The 21,649-nt window shown below is 34.9% G+C and overlaps 2 protein-coding genes across 19 annotated transcripts in view; one reads left to right on the forward strand and one right to left on the reverse strand.

The window, feature by feature from the left end:
• The window catches only part of LOC124186139 (kinesin-like protein KIF2A), a 31,838-nt gene extending 15,585 nt beyond the window's left edge, over positions 1-16,253 (forward strand). For 2 of the 16 annotated variants that reach the window (XM_046577647.1, XM_046577577.1), the window contains exons 3-12: positions 1,097-1,198; positions 3,241-3,384; positions 4,879-4,915; positions 6,128-6,566; positions 6,727-7,300; positions 7,425-7,674; positions 7,763-7,917; positions 8,006-8,215; positions 8,343-8,517; positions 9,089-10,967. In XM_046577647.1, the coding sequence (XP_046433603.1) occupies positions 1,097-1,198; positions 3,241-3,384; positions 4,879-4,915; positions 6,128-6,566; positions 6,727-7,300; positions 7,425-7,674; positions 7,763-7,917; positions 8,006-8,215; positions 8,343-8,517; positions 9,089-10,290 (3,288 nt within the window). In that variant the 3' untranslated portion in view covers positions 10,291-10,967. The other 14 variants (XM_046577657.1, XM_046577599.1, XM_046577697.1 and 11 more) reach the window with 12 other exon arrangements.
• On the reverse strand, positions 12,839-20,365 carry LOC124186243 (protein adenylyltransferase Fic). Of its 3 annotated transcripts, XM_046577776.1 has the most exons (5): positions 20,017-20,360; positions 19,151-19,823; positions 18,517-18,588; positions 17,614-17,820; positions 12,839-17,527 (listed from the first exon to the last, which is right to left on the reverse strand). In XM_046577776.1, the coding sequence occupies exons 1-5, from the start codon at positions 20,210-20,212 to the stop codon at positions 17,167-17,169; spliced, it is 1,509 nt and encodes a 502-aa protein (XP_046433732.1). In that variant the 5' UTR covers positions 20,213-20,360; the 3' UTR covers positions 12,839-17,166. The 3 variants fall into 3 exon arrangements, with proteins under 3 accessions (XP_046433732.1, XP_046433744.1, XP_046433753.1); XM_046577788.1 differs by lacking the exon at positions 18,517-18,588 and having other exon boundaries at positions 20,017-20,358; XM_046577797.1 differs by lacking the exon at positions 12,839-17,527 and having other exon boundaries at positions 17,595-17,820; positions 20,017-20,365.
• Between the last annotated feature and the right edge of the window lie 1,284 nt (positions 20,366-21,649).

The raw sequence follows: 21,649 nt of genomic DNA on the forward strand, positions 1-21,649 counted from the left end.
TGTGAGACCTTTGACACACCGCAACGACGTAACACCTCGTCGAACATACTTATTGTTAGACCCTGCCGGTTGAATCGAGGTGTTCCCTGCATTTGCTACAGTTACTTAACTCCCCGACGCAATTACGTTGATTAACGATCAGTTTAACACCGAGTATACCTTATAGCTACCACGTTTGTGGATTCGGAAGCATTCCGTCGGTGATCATTCTCCAGGCGGCAACGCAGTGTTGTGAATTAGGTATTCGAACTAGTTTTTCAACTTTATAAAAACGGAAATACCTTCGTCAAAACGGTTATCGTTTTCTTTTTTGCATTTTCCTTTTAGCCTAACGCGTAAAATCGATTAACTAATTTCTCTGCTTCTCGACGGATTTCTTGGAAAATCTTCCTAGGTCAGGTCATGGTTCTCGAGCTATTTTCTACCCTAATCTCATTATGCAATGACGAAATGGCGAGAGCGACCTGTATTGCGATTGGGAACACTGCGGTCTATTTTCGACAGGCGTCGAGCGTTTGAGTTGGTTCCGAGGCCGTAACCCGTCAACATCTCGGATTCCCATCAATTCGCAGTCATTATTCAAATCGGTTTGAATTACTTTTCCATCGGTTGCGAATAACTTTTAATCGTTTATTCGGTGTCGCGATACAGGAGAGGACGAGAATCAAGAAAAATAAAAATAAAAAATCCGGCTTAACAACCGACCTTATCGTTTATATATTGACATGTAATTTGAGAACGCAAACATTTCGGGAGTGCATACATTTCGGTCGAGAGTGCGTTACTTCGAGATTTAAAACATGTTTAAAATGTCTCCCCAGAGCATGATACCGCGTAGAAAGGTGGGGATTGTGTTATTTAAACTATAAGCTTCGGTCGTGTTTAATTTTAAACAATCGGAGATACGTCTTTCGGTATTGGGTCGTTGCCCTTTCGAGTCCGTAAAACAGCACGTGCTTTTGTTTAATCTTGTTCTTTTTTCACAGATCTCTCAGTATCGGCAAATCAGATTTGACGGTTCTTTGCAGCGAATTACATTTTTCTACAACGCGTTCCTTGCATGCCTTTTTATCTCGAAGCATTTTTATTATTCCAGGTGGAAATCGATGCGATTTTGGCTTTAAATCCAGAGTTGGTACCGAAAACGATGGGCCCACCTCCGCCAGTGAATAATCACATGATGCCTTCTCGTAATAAGGTGAGGTTTTATCTTTCGCCTTTTTACGCCTCTAAAGTATTATAGCATAAATGAAAAATGATCAACAATGAGAATCGCTGCTTCGTTACGACTAACGAAAAAAAGCACCAACTATCGTTTATTACGTCAAAATAAATGGTCCGAAAAATTTGCAGCAACTTGACATTTCGATGAGGATTTCCGTACCGGAGACCGTAATATACTATTATACTCGTAGCGTCGCTGGTTTATTATTGACTCGCCGATAAATTTTGTTGACGTGTTGCCATAGCGATAGGGCTAACCTCCTCGGCTCACATGAAAGAATTTACATTCGTGCTTCGATATTTCGCCTCATGTTCCAGTATTTATTCGTCTTTCAGGTAGAAACTTCCTTTTTAAACCTTGTATTAATTACCGTTATCTGTCGTTTAACACGTAAACTCTCGTGTATATTTTTACAAAATGCCAATCGCACCGTCTATTGTTATTTTGTAATTTGATACGACAGTGACTGTGTTCGACGCGTCGTACAATATTTCGTATTAGCTCGATTCAGCAGTGCAGTTTCACAGTAAATTTTAATCGTTCGAATTCTGAAAATTCTTGTGTAATCTTCGACCCCAACATTCATTCACTTCCCATCTTAATCACGCGTTTTAAGTTTGTTCAAAGTGTTTCTTGCGCGTGCTTTTCGTCTGGACCAACGCGTCCAAAAGCAAAGGCCATTAAACTCCAAGTCTCTGCACTCTCAATTACGCGTACTTTGCTGCAGTTACACACTGTCAACCGTTTAAACTCGCATTCAGATCAATCATATAATACATGATGTGCCTCTTTCAAAGGTGACAATTTTTTCATTCATTTCGTTACCAGAGGGAGAGCAAATGCTTGACGACACGGCGAAATCGTTGCGCAGAATGAACTATTTATTCTCTTGGGTACGTGATGAAACTCACAACTTTCAAATATCGTCTAAAATATTCCCATGATTATTCTACGCAGCCAATCGAATGCCGGTCTTAGATTTGCTCACGCTATTTCAGGCTTCGAGCTGCATGGTGTCAATAAGTAGAGTTCCGTTGACTACGTTCGATATAACATGCGAGAGTATGTGGAAATATGTATACAAATATGTGTGTATATGCGTTATGTAGAATATTGGCAATGTCGCACATGTGAATTACGGCTAGACGACGAAACGCATTTGTCAAAGGAGGTTCTATTAAAATTTCTTCGACGTTGTTTTATTTTTTTTTTTTTTTTTTAAACATTCCGCAATATACTCCTTGAATTGCGGAATCTACTCGTATACTTGCGAAATTGACATATTTCCTTGGTTACTGTATGCGATATCATTTTCCAAGGTTACGCAGGTCGTAATGTACGCGCCTATACATGGCACAACGTGTTATTTATGTTATATTGATTCTACAGGTGTGTGACTACATAATAATTTAAGTTGATCGAGGAATATTCAATTCGGTGATATAGCATTGTCGCTTTCTGTTAATCAGATATTATTCGACCCCTGACTTCGAATCCAATTACTAACAAAATAATTTTTCTTTCTTGCCTATCATACGTGGACGCTGGACTCAACTTGGTCATCGGCAATGGATCATGTCCTGCTGGAAATCGGAAAAAAAACCCACCTCGACAACCCCGTTACATTGTTTTACCACGAAATATTAATTTACTATTCTTTGTACTCTCCATCCGTATCTCCTCCGATCCTCCGCCCTCGTGATCGTAATTTTATTTTCGTAATTTTTCATCCATCTTTTGATCGATTCGTATTTGATTTACTTTTTTTCATATATATATATATATATATATATAACTCTGTGCTTGAAAAACTGTTTGCACATTCAATATTCATATATTTCATTTAATGTTATTTCGTGAAATCTTATCGTCCAATGTTCTTTCACTTTGTTTGCGTCAACTATTCGTTTAAACTTGGATTATTCTTCTTTGCGACCGACTTTAATATCACGATTTTTTCTTACCCTAATCGATGCGCCGGAAATTGAACGAAAAAAATAAATAAATAACACCAGGACTCTTCCGGTGAGGAGGACGACGGCGTTGACGAGTACGAAAACCAGGATGAAGGCTCGCTCGGACGTTCCGGTGCTCAACAAACCACGAGAAATGGTCTTAGCTCGGCAACCCTGCCTGTACGAGTTACATCTCGGCTTTCGGTAACGCGCACCCCAAAACACCATCAACTCCTTCTCTCGCCCTCACCTACGACCCTGACATTGTTCCCAACCTTGTTCTCCTCCATTCTACCTCCGCTTTATCTCTCTCTCACTCTCACATGTAACGCCGTATTTGCTCAATCTTCCGTTGTACTGCAGGTTTGTTAGGCAAGGACGCCGATTGGCCTATGTGCCAAAACTGAAGCTGTAAAATTCTGCGCCGGATTCGAACTTGACATTGAACGGACTCGATATTGAGAATTTTTTCTACAATGTCAGCGGTTTTTTTTTCCTTCTGAGAAATTAATACTTAATTTGTCGCTAATTGAGGAATATCGTTTGATGCGTTGAATTGTACCGCTTCAATAAATGTAGGTTATGCCGCAGATCATTTCACCTGTGTGTCAGTTTTTTTTTAGCTTTACGAGTCGAACTTCTTGCCTTTTTTGTTCGGTCTCGGGATTATCGAGTACACGATTTACGCTGACACCTGTCGATATACCCGAACTTTTGCCTCGAAATCCGAATTGGTTTATGGAATTCGCATTCTTGAAACGTTATATTTGTACGTTTAAAATTTCGCGGCTAACTTCGAATGGTGAAGGTATAATTAATTCGTGTCAAGTTTGTCTTAGAATTAGCGCAACTGCACTATTCGCATTAAACGAATTGAGTATTGTGTCTTAGGACGGGTGAAAAAAAATCATGAAGAAAAATGTGAATTATTTTTACGACCAGCCCCAGCATTGCAATTGAAATTCATGTGATAAAAAAACGTACTTTCACATTCTCGACCATCAGAGTTGTTACTAAACCAGATTAGTCATCGATGATAGATTCGCGCTGTATAAATTTCTCAAAGTCATTCGTAATATCGTATTACCTTACTTTATGTTGCTTATTTTGATACGAACAGACATGTAATAAATATATATCTTGCACGGAATGTGATGTTGAAGTTTCATGTTACGTTATTAAGGTAGTGGGAAAAGAAAATTGTGACAGTTTGTATAAATATCTACGATGCAACGTAATTAATTGACAAAATAATCGTAGAAAAACATCAGCTATCCGAATTGCTCGAAGTGAAAATCACCTCTCGTAATTTTGTATCTTATATGTATAAATAAGTAAATCAAGTCCCACGCATTTTGCTTCTGAAGATTGCAAATGTCAATCCTATTCACAAGTAGAACAACTTGTTTATTTTAGTGAAATATATTGAAAGATGACGCAAGTTTGAATTATGCGAGGTGAAATTTCTACCATTGCAAAAGATACAGGCGAACCAAATTTTTTGCCAGTTTCACATGTATGTAGGTAATCAATTGTTGTCATGTATCATACACGTTGCTTTCAAAACGTTTACTCATGTATTTTCAGCACTGGTTTCACTTACTGTTTTCCCCATACCTTTGCTTGATCGCACTGTGGTAAATCAAAAACTTATGTACGCAGTTTATTAATCAAAATATTACTTTCACTCGGTTGCAGAATACTACGAGAGCGTCTATTCCAGTCAAAGGTAAGTGTATGTATTACCGTGTATAGTTAATTCTTTTTTAGGATTAGTTATCTCCGTTGTATCCGCATAGCCGTCACGGAAAAAAGCCTCCAACTCACAGATAATGCTGAATTCCCATAAGAACAAAAGATGTGGGGACGAAATCACTCCCCCGTTGAGGATTTTTAGATTTTTGTTTCCGTAAGGGAGAAAAAAGCGGCTTGTTCTGCTCACCGCTAGATCTTCCATAATTCAACATTTAAAAAAGAAAAAAAACTTTTCTCATATGGTTGCGTTATTTAGCCGTTGACGTAATTTAATTCTTTTTTTTTCGCCTTTGACAAAATTGATTTGTAGCGATTGAGGCGGCGAGACTATCGTGATTCGTTGACTTTTACGAAGTTCCAATGTGTCTCACGTGTGTTCACATGGAAATATCGATATTCGGGCTCTATATCTAACGTACAAGGGCAAGGACCTCGAGCAGTATAACGCGAACAACCTCACGGAGCGTTTTGGCATTTTTACGCGTCCGTGAAACTCCTCAATTTTTGCATATCACGCGAATTTAATCTGATAGCTTACCCCGAAATGAGGTTCGATCCAATCACGTACTGCTTTAAGAAACAGAATAAAATCTTTGAAGATAAACGACAGAACGCTATTCAAGCTTTGACGCAAGACGATACTTGCAGTGATGGTAAACCCTTTATTCTTTTTATTCTGTATCGCATATTACTTACGCATTTTTGTTCAGATATTTCGAATTTTAAACCACGTATATGTATATCATTTTTCAACGTAACAGAATGTACATAGAAAATTTACTGTAACGATTAATCACCTCGCTCTTATAACTACATATACATTTCATCGACACAAATTTATGTTGCTTGTACCACGTTCTTTAAATTGTAAATAAAATCAAACGTTACTTAAAATTAACAACTGTTGAATTAAATGATATGCATATGCATTCATTACTCTTTGGATAAATTTATTGTTTACAAAAAATTTATTGTCCACTTGCGCCATTCATTGTATTAGCAGTTTTGCGTTTATCTTTGCATCTAGTAAAACTTGCAACATGTATTGGTACAATCGGTTATCGGTTATGAATGAATACACAGACTCTTTTTTTTTTTGTCGAGTCTTCGATCCAAGTATACAGATGATAGAAAATTATACACACAAAACTAGACATGCTCAGTGTACTAAATATTTCTTAACGATTTTCAGCCGTTCCAAATAGACAAATCACTCGAGCGGGGCGGCCGACAAATATAATTCCACCCATTACATCTGTGAACGGACATGGTGATTCCATCTCAGGTCTTACTCGACGGGAATTGGAGAATATCCCACCAACTCCGGTAACACCAGCACCATCAAGTGCTTCCACTGTGGCAATGAGCAAGCAGAAACAATTGCAGATACAACAGGCTCAACAGCAGCAATTGCAAATTCAACAACAACAACAACAACTACAACAACAACAACAAGCTGCCCAAATCGAAAATGGAAGAGGTAGACGGTCGAACGTTGTCAAGGAGGTGGAAAGGCTAAAAAAGAACAGAGAAGAGAGGAGGCAGCGACAAGCAGAGCTGAAGGAGGAAAAAGAAGCATTAATGAACTTGGATCCTGGAAATCCAAATTGGGAATTCCTTGCTATGATTAGGTAACTATTTTTCATCGTTCTTTTCAAAGGCGTTATTAAAATAGTAATTACCGTATTTTTGATTCTGATAAAGTTTCACACTGCGAAGCTGCGAGAAGAAAATAAATGAAATGTATACGAAAAGTAAATGATTGCTAACAGGTTCGTTATTTTTCTTCAGGGAGTATCAAAACACCATAGACTTTAGACCACTGCGAGACACAGACGCCGTAGAAGACCATCAAATAACCGTTTGTGTTCGAAAACGTCCGTTAAATCGTAAGGAGGTGAATCGTAAAGAAGTGGACGTTATAAGTGTTCCCAGTAAAGATCAGATGGTCGTTCACGAACCAAAAGCAAAGGTTGATTTAACCAAATATTTGGAAAATCAACTGTTCAGATTTGATTACGCTTTTGATGAAACTTGTACCAATGAAATAGTCTACAAATATACAGCCAAGCCATTAGTACAAACTATCTTTGAGGGTGGAATGGCTACTTGTTTTGCTTATGGTCAAACCGGAAGCGGTAAGACTCACACGATGGGTGGAGACTTCAATGGAAAAACTCAGGACTGCAAGAAAGGAATATATGCTATGGTCGCTAAAGACGTTTTCAAGTATTTAAAGTCCACTAAATATCGTCCACTGAATTTGATAATCTCTGCAAGTTTTTTTGAGATTTACTCAGGCAAAGTTTTTGACCTGCTCGCTGAAAAAGAAAAGCTCCGAGTACTGGAGGACGGGAAACAACAGGTTAGTAATACTTTTTTCAGAAATAATACTAAACTTCAGTCGTTATGACACACTATCTAGCATTTATTTCGTATTTGAAAAATATTTATGTTGGAATAAAATTGTAATAATTTTTTTATCACAGGTCCAGATAGTTGGACTGACTGAAAAGGTTGTGGAATCTTGTGATGAAGTACTGAAATTAATTCAACATGGAAACAGTGCCAGAACTAGCGGGCAAACTAGCGCCAATGCTAACTCTTCGAGGTCGCATGCTGTCTTTCAAATAATTGCGCGGACACCAGGAACCCACAAAGTTCATGGAAAGTTTTCTCTGATCGATCTTGCCGGTAATGAAAGGGGAGCTGATACATCGTCAGCTAACAGACAAACCAGTGAGTTTTGGTTATGAACAATCTTAATTATCTTGAGAATAAAAGCATGCATAAATGAAATATATTCATTCAATTTTTCACTAATCAGGAATGGAAGGTGCTGAAATCAACAAATCACTGCTGGCGCTCAAAGAATGTATCCGTGCACTGGGACGTAAGGGTACACATTTGCCATTCAGAGCTAGTAAGCTAACTCAGGTTCTGCGAGATAGTTTTATCGGAGAAAAATCAAAAACTTGTATGGTATGCACTTTTTAGACGTATTACATTTATAAGTTTGTTTCCAATTGAAAGTATTCATTATTTAATTGCAATTTATTGGATATCATAGATCGCTATGATCAGCCCAGGAATGAGCTCCTGCGAACATTCTCTTAATACATTACGGTACGCAGACAGAGTTAAGGAACTAGCTGCAACAGATCCAACAGAAGTAAAGGCACCATCGACAGATGACGATGAACGAGGTTTAAAGATAGAAGACCATTCGAACAACAGCGTTCTATCGGACAGTGATTTAGCACAGCTGAGATCACTTAATGTAAGTAAAAAATTTGTTTTAAGATACTCCATTAAAGTCTACATATCATATTAGCATGAGTTTCTTTGTAATGCAATTTGTTGATTCAATTACTTTGTATGAGAAAAATTGTTATTATTTTCGTTAGGAGGGAGAGTTATCGCAGGACTTATATACTTTCCATGAAGCAGTATCTGCGCTACAGTTATTAGAGGAAGAAGTTTTGGACACGCATAAGCTTGTGGTTGACAATACAACTCGGTTTTTAAACGATGCGCACAGCGTTTTCAGTGCGACACACGAGGTGGACTATGATCAGGAAGGTATGTCGATCCTTTATCACATTTGCTATATGCTGTGTATAAAATACACGCTCGTATTTGTACATGGATAATGAATTTCTAATGAATCTAGGTATCCACCAACAGCTTAATATTTTAGACACAGGGTAAATGTGTCCTAAAGTGACAGACTTACTGCTGATGCAATTTCGTAATTGTCTAAATTTTTATGGAACATGTTTGTATGGCATAATTTTATGCTTCCGTACTGAATATCAACAATTGCTCCTTTAATACGTGTCATAGTAACACGTACACACAAACTTCCAGTTTTTGTATAACAAACATTTGTACAATTATTTCCATTCAACAAATTGGGGTTACTGATTTTCCTGTCACATTCTTGCGTAATAATTCAGTAGAACAGTCTCAATGATAAAGATAGACCTACCGTATTGAAAAACAGTTTTCCAAACTTTCAGTACAAACATGAAATTGACTACGTGCATTCTGATATGTAAATGGGTAGTTTTTTTTTTTCTCGATAGTTTAACTTAGTAAGTATTGTGCATAACTTGGTAACAATATCACTGCCCATCGGGTTTTGCAACAGATACTCACGCAATGACAAAGGCTAATTCAATCTTCACATTAAGCCACAACTGGAGAGGCAGCAATGCAACATTAAACACGACGCTCAGTATAAATGATAAATTGAATAACAATCCAGATTACGATAGTCATTCTAATTTGAATTCGTCGACACAAATTTCTGGTAAGAACTCCTATAATTCTCCTTGGAAAGATGAATTAAATTTTGGAAATTCAGAAAATTCTGACAGTGATCAAGATAAGCTTGAAGTTGAATCTGAAAAGAAATATAGCGAAACTCTTAGCACTGTATCCATCAACACCATGCATAACAAGACGTTTTCCGATAGAACTACTCCGCCATACAAAAAATGCGAAACCAGAAGGTCAACCATTTCTGGCATAAAAAAATATTCCAAATATAATTGGGCTGGTACTTTTGATAATAAAGCTAAAAAAAAGATTTCGTTCATGGAAAGTTCACTATCAAAATCAATCACAGCTGAAGGTAATGTTGAAAGTCGTGAAATGTCAGATAAGAATGAATGTAGAACAACTGAAAAGAAAACTATGAATTTTACAATTAACCCTACATCAGAGTGTAACAGTTGTGATTCATATGAAGATGACTCTTTGAAAGTAAATGACAAATTTAGTGACGAGCTAAAATATACTAAGTTTTCAAATATTGACAGAACGTCGGATTCAAAATTGAATAATATGATCGAAAGTGATTTGATCTTTCCACCTGTAACTGATAATTCTTATTTCATAAAAAATGATGCTTCCCCTGCTAGGATCAATATATTTACTGATTGCTCTGATAAAAATCTTGAAATGCCATCCATTTTAAAAAGTACGGCTAATACAGCGTCTTCGATTTTAAAAGTAAACCAACAGATGAAAAATCGATATCATATTAAACTAGACACATTACAACCAAATTTTAACACATCTGTGCCAGAAAAGGGTCCAATAGATTCTGGGTTCGAACGCACTTCAACATTAGTAAAAAAGTGTGTCTCGAAAAAATCAGTAGACTCCAATATAGCTGAAATCTCAGTTGTTGAATCACAAATTGAAGACCCGAAATTAACGAAAAAAAGCTTGTGCAGAAAATTATTTCAATTTGCGTCAAACTTAATAATTAATGTGATTCTATTTACATTGTTACCTGCAGTTTATATCGCGTTTTTTGCGTATTTACATAGTGTAAATGAATAAATGGAGCTTAAAGAAGAAAGCTTTAATAATTTTAATAGCGACTCTCGAAATAGTTAAATTCATTTAAATTTTTAATTGCTAACTTATAAACTAGTAATTTTATCATCTTTGGTATTTACTTCGAACTTGTCAATCTGTCTATAGCTACATTGGAGTTTAGGTGTATCTTATCGTTTATGTAAATAAGTTTTAAGTATATTTTCTGTAACATTGCATTTATATAAGTTAGATATGCTGTGATTTTTATGCTAAAGTTTTATATTCTTGCTGTTGTAGCATGGCTAGCATGTGCGTGGCTATTTTAAAACTGCGTGTGCTCTCTATATAATATTCTCTAGAAATATAATATTTTTCACTCAACGTAAAGTTTCAACGCAACAATCAAGGAAATTCCTTGGCACAAATAATCAACAAGTCACTGAAAATTTCTATAAAACCAGTATTAATGAACCATATTAGAGAAATATAGCGCGTGATTTGAGTAACTTCTAATTGCCATTTCTAGCTAAGAAAACAAATATAGATATATTATTTTTTCACTTTGGAAGTGTATGCCAATACCATAATTTAACTTCGAGTATAAATTATTGAATTTTCTGTTAGCACTGCAGATTCGTTTGTTGACATTTGATTTACAATATTTAATTATATAGTTGTATGTTATAAAAACTTAATGTATAGCAGGAACCCTTACAGATTTGAGACGGAAAAGAACAAAGTTTGAGTCACCCTACCTGAGGCGGTTCACAATACATAGGCGTCTCATAGAGAGAAAACAATTTTCTGATGGTACGACAATGTTCGAAACAATAAAAAGCATATAAGCAATAAACGCTCATTTTAATATGTACTAAGTACTAATTGTCATTTGTGGCTTCAAAAAATCTTAAAAGACATTATTACTTGCATCCCCAAAAATAATATTCATTGACAATTCAAAACGAAATGAAAAAAAAAGTGGTTGAATATTCTGGATATAATAACTTCAACGTTTGTATTATGATTTTCAAATTTTTTACTTTTATCGATCTTTTAGGTTCATAGTTTCGTGTGGAGATACTTACTAATTATTGAAAATGTTCTGTTTCAAAATTATAAATTACTTTTGTAAGTGATAATATCAAATTTACATTCTATCATATGGAATCATGACTTGAAAATAGCTGTAAGATTTGACAATTTCTCGTCAATATTTGAGCAATCCATGCTTGAATCGGATACTTCAAGATTTCTAATCGGTCATTGAACTTTTGTGAATTTAAGAGGAGCTTCCATTATTCCATTTCATTAAACTCTGGAAGGCTATGCTCAACTTTATTCTTTTCAATGGGTATCCGTATACCATCATTTCGTCTGCACAGCATCTTCGATTTACTGTACATGAATTTAGAGATAAAAGTATAGTACTATCTTGACAACGTTACCTTGCACATCCTCATGTATGTACATCAACCAGTTTGTTAATAAATGTTATTTTTGTGGATTCCCATCATAATGGTTTTATATTTTTAAACATTAATTATCAGTATAGCTGTGTGTTAAATGCACTTACTAATCATTGCGGTAAAGATGTATTGTATCTTCTCTGGGTTACGTCTTGAATTGAAAATAATCTAACTTATTATTACTAACTTATCTATTACCATATTATCGTATCAATATAGAACATTTGTAGATCACGTGTATTATCTTCAGGCGTAAGATCAGGGGCGGTTTGTGCTTTGTGCATTTTATGTTCTATCTTTTGAAACTGCTGTTAAATTTCAATTTATGAAATGGAGCGAAATGCTTATGATACTGTCCGAAATTTCATGCTACAACTTAGTGGATGAACATTTATTAAATTTAGTGCTCAGTCAGGATCACGGAAGCTGAATAAAAATTGTTTAATTCTCGCAGCTTGCTTTTTTTGTATTTTGGTATAATTCTGTATTAAGTATGATTAGTCTAAGGTCTCCGCTATTTACTGAATCTGAGAGAATTTCACCTTATTAGAAAGTCATCTGATCATCGTGACTAAGCATTGTAATACCATATAACCAGCTGACTGCTTGCTACATAATCACGCCTTGATGTTGACGGGATTAAATCTTGTTTGTTGCAGCGTACGCCCAAAAGTGGGAAGAACTGTTGACACAGCAGCGTGATACATTGAACGCAGCACTGGACCAAGTCAGCCAATTCAGAGGCCAACTTCTCCAAGAAGAGCAGATCAGTCAAAAGATGACGCGCACACGCAACACACGATACAATTAAACCTACATGTCACACTCCCGTATACATAATAATATAATATGTGGGATGTAAACGTCACACTCCCATATACTAATAATATATGGGTTGCATCACCTGAGGGTGAGTTTACACTATATTAATCACATTCTTAGTTAAATCTATGTATTCCTAACGAATTCTATTAGTCGTTATGTACTTTTGAATCTAATCAAATAATACTCTAATAGTGATGTACGATATATCTATATTTTTTACCGATGTTAGTGTAAAAAGTGTTACGAGTTCCTTAGTGTCACCTTTTTGCCTCATGATAAACAGTTATTGACTACTACAATATTCTTGGCTTGTTAATTAAGTGATAAAATTTTAGAGGATGCTCTTTGAAAAAATTGTGATTAGCAAAATCATATAGTGTAAACTCACCAGAAATCATTCAGCGGGTTCCAAATGAGGTGAAACACCCTGACTCTATCTTCAAATATGTGATGCATTTTCGAATTAATCTTCTGTTATAATATACTTGAGATAATGTCAACAGTTTAATTTTTTTGGTTTTATTTAATAACGCTGAATAATTTTATATATATTTAAAAAATGATACATTTTGTCCAACATGAAAGCCAACTAAGTTTTTTACAATCGCTAACTTATTGGAAGCGCATCTTTATGAATATCTCTCTACATAATTTTAAAAATTGTTTAGCTTACTAAACAAATCAGCATCTATAGACCTTGCTTACTCTGCTTATTGTTTCATTTCAGAACTGTAAAATTGGATCAAAAGTTCAAGTTAAAATTATGGACTATAATTAAAATTTCCGTCAGCTACAAATTCAGAGACTTAGTATTGAATAGTGGTTGATTAACTCAGAAATGCATTGCTGATAAAAGTTAACTTCATTACTGCAAATTTTAACATAAAGAAATTATCATGTATTTAACTACTGTACTAAGCAAATAAAAACCATAAATATATTTTGTTCTCTGATATAAGGCGCCGGTCGTTTACTGACAAAAGTTGCTTACATGATGAATTATGAAGCATTTCTCCACCAGTAGCTTCTAGATACATTAAAAAAAAGTTATTCAAAAAAGTATATACAGCAAAAAAAAAAGTTTACTTGTAGCTGACATTCAGACAAGCAGTCCCTTAATCAAACCAAAACCCATTTACGACCCAACATTCAAAGAATCATAATTATTATACATGTATGGCACTTTCTCATTGTTACGGTGTGCCCGGTTCTGAGTTTTTCAGCGGTTTTTAAGCTTTTGAAGTACTAAATGTACAATAAACGTTTCTCGAGTGCGACAAGAGTGCTTTTGACTTATGCTTAAGCTGTGAATTTAATTTTTTGATGTATAAGATCATGTAATATTAAATTAAGATATTGATTAGACATTAGAAATATCGTGAAAAGGGACCCAGTGTACCGCCAGACAGTGAAAACAGCCTTAGAATACCGGTTTATGGAAACATATTACAAGTAGATCACCAACCCTGTTGCTCGATTAATGTATTTGAATTTCTGGTTTCTTCATAACATGATATCATCATATACTCAAGGTCTCAACCATTCGTATTATTTGGCTATTATACGACATCTAGAACATAATACAACAATTCGTTCGTTGGAAACTTGTATAAATTCAAGGTACAAAAGCTTTGCCAGTCTACAATCTCGATTGTATCAAATTAATCTTTTTATATCCACGTATCTTAAGTCAAAAGTTGTACATAGTGCTCTTTTGATTTTGCATACACTGTATATATTTTTATTTGAACATTGTATTTTCACTCTTGCCTCTAGATCAAAAAAATTTTATAAACTGAATTGATATTATTAATGAGGTTAAATTTTCAAAATATCATTTTATTACATCATGTAGGCTTCATGGTCTTTGATTAATATCTGTTACAGTGCGCGTAAATTGTTGGAAAATTTGTAATACCTGGATATGATGAATTTTGTAATATTTTTTTACATTAAGAAACGGTGGTGTATTCTATAGGCTGCTTAAAAGTAAGGGTCTCGTTTCTTTGACTGCAGAGTTGGATAATCTATTTAGATCTTATTCTATAGCCGGTTACTTAAATTTAGTAAACGAAACTCGTATTAAACCAAATAACGACTGATTTCAGAAGTAACTCTTAGCTGTAAGACACTTATATATGTTTCAATGTGGCTCAACAACGGCCTAAGTATTGAGTTGTGTATTAATAATATTATAATTTGATCCAGATCACTTTCTTTTATGTAACTGCGGAATCATCTAATTAATAACTCATAGGACTTTAAGGAAATATGTGTTTTTCTAAGTCGCTTCATTGATAATGTCATGCATTTCAGAAGAACTGAGTTGTGCAGTTGTTGGAAGAACACTGGTGTGACATGAATGATTCCGGTAGATAACTAAATACTAATTCAAACAAATACAATTTCGTCAAAATATATCTGTATTGTTATTAGAATATTAAGTCCAATGAATAATCTGTTGCTCTTACAATTAAAAAATCGTAATATTAATACTCAATTCTTCAGCGTGAGCTAATTATCACGGGGGTATTTTTAATTTTCAATGTTTCGATTAATTAAATGAAGATTTTGAGTGTTGCAATTATAGATCTTGGCCAGCTGTCCTCAATTGAATAATAACTGTTGTATTTTCTCTACAATCTGCTTCGTTATAATAGTGCCAAATCAACGCATTATATTTATGTTTAAAAATTGTGCATTCGAAGTTTTTGTGACCCCGTTAAATTAAAATATTTGCACAGGTTTACTTTCAAACAGACGATAGAAAAATTTCGATCCCTTGGAAGTTTTAGGAAGTAAACATGCTGAGTGGATCTCAGCTATTTTAAATTCGAAAAACGTATTGTTAAGTAATATTATTGATTGTTAAAACTAAGAATATCTTGCATAGTTATCAGCTTGAAAATATTTCGATGCCTCAATATTCCATGTGGTTATTATAGTAGAAAAAATGTCACAAAGTTTTTTATGAGTAAATTTTGCCCCTGTGAAGCTGTATTGGAATATTTTATTGCTAACTACAATTTAAGATTTTAATTTTTCATACCTTTTTAGTCAAACCAATAGAACAAAGCATGATAATTCACACGCATTAGTCGATTAACACTTCCCTAACTGACTTTAACATAAATAAACATGAATGTTCTTTTCACATAGATCGCAATATTGATGAAGCTAATGTTTACTATTTAACAATAATTATAGAATTTATCCAGCATGTGATACATTTGTCTAAGTTGTGTTTAATAAATTCATATGATCACAGACTTGAAGGCAAGTAGAACAAGTTAATGTAATATATATCGAGCAAATTAAAATGTTGATATATATATCCCCGTTCTATGGTCACAGAATATTACAAAATGGTAATAAACTGTGATGGAAGATTGCTCGTTGAATGAAGATTTTAAATATACTTATAATTTTTTATATGCTATGATAATAATTTATAAAGTTGGAAAAAAATAATTTAACACAGTCGAAGACACTATTACTGATAAGACCATAAGTACTGTAATAGTGTATTACATTACTCATGATATCACAAATCTCGACTATCTGCCTCACCTTCACTAGATCTTTTTTTCTTCATTCTGATTGATATGCACAGAAAATTGTTCTGGGTACATACATGTATTATAATGACACCATGTTGTTGCTTGATGAATAAAAAACAGAACCAAAACCTAACTATATTGTCTTCTGATCATCTGATGATTCATGTTTCGAATTCATTTTACTATTTACAATGAGCTTCTTGTTGTATGTATGTAAAAAGTTTCGACTTTTTTGTTCAGCTTACCATTTGAAAATGGTATTACATCGTATAGGTTTCTTCATTTTTCACAATTGGATAAATAAAAAAAAATTAATAAACAAGAAAGCACTATAATAATTGGGTTTATTCTTTTTTCTTAAAAATTTACTCTAAATAATGTCTGAATGATCACGTATTGTAACATTTTTGATAATTTCAAACATCTTGACCTGCAAGTGTTTGCCGCACTGATCTCATTACATTACAACTCGTTTACTCATGATTAAACAAACATTACATCTGTACAATAATTTGTGCCTCTCTTATACTTCATTGATTAACATTAGGTAAATAATTTTACATCACAGTCTTAATCAACTTAATATTAAAAAATACTTTATAAAATTACCTATTAGATCTATGTACAGAAGTATTTGAACTAGTACTTATTTTCAACAATATGACAAATTTAGATTGTCCCAATTCGTGACATGAGTCTCGATTCAATAATTTTTAAATTGTATTAATAGCAAAGATGACTTGACTTATGTACAATAAGATTAATGTGCACCTATGCAGGCTACTTTGGCTGGCATACGATTATGCTTTGATGGTATGCTTACAACCGAACATGGACTCAAAATTAAATAGAAAATAGCCATAACAATTATTTCGTAATGGAAGTGGCATATTTGATTTGTACAAACCACCGGTATGTATGTACGATTCACGGAATAATCACAATAATATTCATCACACTCTTGACACGCATGCGAATTTAAAATTGGGCATACATTTATCAATTTTGTATTTAAGTTATATATGATTATAAAAATTTGAATCTTTTTAATCGTTTTCATAGTCGCCACTTCCATCGTCGCTGAGCAAAATCGTGTTTTGGTTTTCGGATAGTAGAGAATCTTGCCCTAATGCCGGGACTTGCCTAGAAAATTCGCTAGTAGCCCACAAAAACAAATCTAACGTTTGTTCTGTACATTCTCCAATGAATCTGACAAAAGGTCGTACATCTCCTGTGTTTGCCAGTTGCAAATATTCATAATATTTATGTCGATGCTGTTTGTGAACTATAACTGGCGGATAGCCAGCCTGCATTAGAATCATATTCATTAAAAGTCTAGATGTTCTACCATTTCCATCAGAGAATGGATGAATATGAACCAGCTTGTAATGGGCCAAAGCAGCGTATCTGAAATAGTTTAGTTAGAAATATCTACTCTGTAAAAAAACGCATATAACGTTACAGTTAGTGCTCCTAATATGCTTGCACATTACCTCACAGGATGCATTCGAACAGCTTGTTCACTGTTCAACCACAAAGAAAATTGTTCCATCAACATATGTATGTCTCCTGGACCTGGTGGTACATGCCCTCCAACGTACACTTGTGTCCGCCTGAATTGCCCACTTTCTACAGGATCTACGTGCCCCAGCACACGTTTATGAATTTCTAGTATATCTTTGATGGAAATGGAGCCAACCCTGTAATATGCAATCAGTGTTGCAGGTGTCTACAGATTTAACAAGTAAGCACCACGTGGGTGCATCAGTGTATTGAACAATTATTCGTTATTTACCTAATTGCCCAATTTCCCACAATAGCATAGTACTAGTTTATGAATGATTCAAACTACTTCTGCTCAGCACGGGACTTCCACATAAAAACAAATAGGGTGATTAAGCCAATGATGAAACGTCTAAGCAGACAATAAAACTCCGATGAGAGAACAAAACTTAACATATAAATTATATTGAATAGTTTATTCATCGGTCATTTTCATTTATTGACGCAATGACCCTATCGGTAGTTTTCTGCCTTAGAATACACATAGCAATATCATGCAAAAATGAGTTGAAAAAATACTTGAAGTACTGGGTCCCATTCATGCAAATGCTGTTTTATAACAAAACAAACGAAATAGATGCCAATACTATGCCAAAACATCTCACGTACAAATGGAATAAAAATAAAAGTCACAGACAACAATTTATAGTGTGTAAAATGTGTGCAAAAGATAATACAACATCAAACATTTTATTCATGGCTGTTCCCCACAATATTCACATTTTTGAGATTGTTGACAATCAAGACAAGATACTGGTAATATATTTCCAAAAATTCTGAATCCGTTATTATAGGGAACAGTCGTAAGTAACTCATTTTTTTAAATTGCTCACGTTTTGAAGGGCCGTTCACTGTCAGACCCGCAGCAAGCTGTACTATAAGCATTCCAGTCAGGAGCATTTAATCTATGCAAAAGCATCATGGCGTCAAGTAGAAATTAAAATGTTTGTTAATACTATAAACATACATACATAGAATTTATTAGGAAATAGAAATTTAATATGAATAATGAATCCTACACCCATAACTATACTAATATAGGCAATGTATTAAAGTCTCAATAATTTTGCAACGCATACCCTTGGCAACTAGTATTGTGAAAATATCTGTAGGAAAATTCAGAAAATCACTCAAATGACGTTAATTTAATATTTCTGTAGGCAGTTGATCTAAATGGTGAAAGATATTTACAAAAAATTTACTAAAATGGCGATTTTGTGTATAAGGTAACAAACAACATGAAAAATTTCTTGCTCAGTCCTTGTTACCATTACGTATTTTTGATTCAATTATCAGGTGACTGGTGCCATGATGCGATTTGCGCTTCACTATCAATTGTGAGAAATGAATCTCTGCTAAAGTGGTGATAAAAGTAGTCCTATATTGAAAATATTAGTCAATTTACATGCTGCAAACTGATCGGTCTTAAAAGTTTTATTAATTCACCTTTGGAATAGTTTGCCTTACCTATTTACAAGGGTCGCATTGATATACTTCATTGCAGCATCCAAGCCCAAGATTTCATTATGTTCATCAATACTTTTACCAGCCACTGCAGTTCTTGTTTCAACTATGGCTCTAGTTTGAGCCAAGTTCATTGTATTACCCTCAATACCAACAGTGTGATAAATGTGTTGGAAATATGCTTCTTTTTTAGCACGACGGAGTGCGGCATTGCTATCAGGTATTGCCGATAACGCATCTCTCTTCTCATCTATTCTCCTAAGCATCCGTTGGTCCAGTTCATCAACAACTCGAGCTGTTCTTTGCCTGTTAGCCAAAGCTCCCTCGTGATTTGGTTGATATGTCAAAGCTCTGACATAAAACTCATCAGCCTTGATCACATCTTTCTGTGTATGTTCCAAAAATTCTCCATAGTGGTTCAAAACATCCGGGTGCTTAGGAGCTAAGGCAACAGCGTGTTGAAACAACTTTACAGCTTTGCTTTGCTTACCGGATAGTTTCATTTCTAACGCCAAGTGTAAGGAGCTTATGGCCTCTGATACAGACGCTGCATCAGTGACTGGTTTTATTTTACTAACTTCTGAATTTCGAAGTGAGAGACTTAATGTTCCTTCATCATGTAAGTTCAAAAAATTTTCTGACGGGAGTGGCGCAAATATACGCCGGTTATCGTCACCTGTAATTTGAAAAGTTGCTGTTTCAGGTAAAAGGTAAGGTCGAGGACTTTAACGTAGAGATAGAAACAGTTTGCATTCAAATTCCTGTTTATCAACTGGTTCATGTAATCGTTGTTATTTTGGTATTTCAGAAGTCAACGTAACCATGAAATTTTATTATATACGGGTAGAGAGATTTTCATGCATTCTTACCTACATAACTCAGTGAGAATTGTTGAAAGTAGTTTGAAAGTAGTGTACCGATGACAGCGAAGCTCATCCCAGAGATGAAAATTAAAAATAAGCTCACCCGATTAAGTTCCATATTTTTAACCGGGTACTTTTTAATTTCTTCATTTATTGATGCTGATGGTGTTTGACAGCACTGGCTAAGGCAAGGTGGAGACATTTTTATAAACAGAAATAAAATAAAATAAATATTTATCGAAAACGAACATTGCTCCGTCTACAAGCCATCATTCGTCTGCACTGGTCTGCACCCTCGAGTAACCATCAATACTACCATTGAGTAATGTGCAGATTAGAAGAGATGACTAACCCTGGGTACGGTTTAGTAGCGGGACATAGAGCAGTTTACCAAACAACATGTGGTCATCGCCGATTGGTTGGTAGCACGTGCGCATGCTGGATTGCCTTTGCTTACCGTCTCAGGCGTAAGTACGATACTTCCACGGCTTCATACCACACTTATTGTCATTATCAATCGCAAATTCAATAAATATAGGAATCGTGTGCTGACTATATCTCAGAGTTTCCTATCGGTTATCAATGCTTGTGCGTCAACCGTTAATTGAAAATGAAAATATAAATTTACCTAGAACATTTCTGTTATATTAGTTCCTCAGAAACTTTTATTAACAAGATTTTTGTTATGATCGTCTGGATTTTCACGGGCAGTAAAATGCTGCCGCAGTGAAAATCAAGCCTCTGTCAGGCTAGAGTTGTCTTTCCCAGAATCTTCGATAAATCTCGATACGCGAAAATTAAATTAACGGCTGATGCTACGATACAACGGCAGTTTGATAAGCAATACCCCGCTGTGCGCATCTCGGTCCGATCAGTCGGTTGGGAAACGCGGCGAGTGAGCATCGTGCGGCGTCATTCGCCATCAGTTGTTGCCGATCAGTGTTTACGTGCGGTCGTGTTCGGCGGGTCTAAAGAGAATCACATGTTTCAGTGATTTGGGACATGGATGGTTAAAAAAAAAAATGCTTCACTGTTCTGTAATCCATATCACAGTATTGAAGCTGCATCACGTAGTTTGATCAGTGTACTATTATCAAACTTACATTCAGTAATTATTCCACAAAGTGCAAAACTGTGATCCAAAGAAAAAGTGAGTGATTGAAATTAAAAGAGTCAGCAAATACTGAAGGTAAGTTTTATTCGCCGTCTTTACAATCGTAAGTGTGATTGATTTGGTGAATACCTCTCTCTCCGTGGGATATCGTGCTTTGTTTTATTTAATGACGCGTTATTTATATTAAAAATTGGCGACCATAGTCACAGTTTTCTACAGCTCACCGTTAATTCTCATTGTCAAACTATACATACACCCTAAATTGCTGACGTTATTTTAAAATACAAACGAATTTAAATCGTCTAGTCTCGTTGAATTTAAAAAATGGTATTAAATCTTGCGTGCATTGATTTTTAAGTAATATTCCTAAATGAAAATTGTGATATCTTACCTGATCTTAGAAATAAATTGCAACAATGATATTAATTGGTTCTAATGATTGGAATACCAATAAAATGATATATCCTACCTTATTACAGGGGTAGATGAAATTGCAGCATCATTGACGCAATAATCTGAACAAAG

This window comes from Neodiprion fabricii, chromosome 1, assembly GCF_021155785.1.
Source record: "Neodiprion fabricii isolate iyNeoFabr1 chromosome 1, iyNeoFabr1.1, whole genome shotgun sequence".
Classification (NCBI taxonomy): domain Eukaryota; kingdom Metazoa; phylum Arthropoda; class Insecta; order Hymenoptera; family Diprionidae; genus Neodiprion; species Neodiprion fabricii.

What these genes read in the sequence shown, in the direction of transcription:
- LOC124186243 (XM_046577776.1), bottom strand. Translation starts at nt 20,212, where the DNA reads ATGTCTCCACCTTGCCTTAGCCAGTGCTGTCAAACACCATCAGCATCA. An exon ending in ATTCTCACTGAGTTATGTAG is followed by an intron (nt 19,824 to 20,016) that starts GTAAGAATGCAT and finishes TTCAAATTACAG; the next exon opens with GTGACGATAACCGGCGTATA. An exon ending in AATGCGACCCTTGTAAATAG is followed by an intron (nt 18,589 to 19,150) that starts GTAAGGCAAACT and finishes GCTTTTGCATAG; the next exon opens with ATTAAATGCTCCTGACTGGA.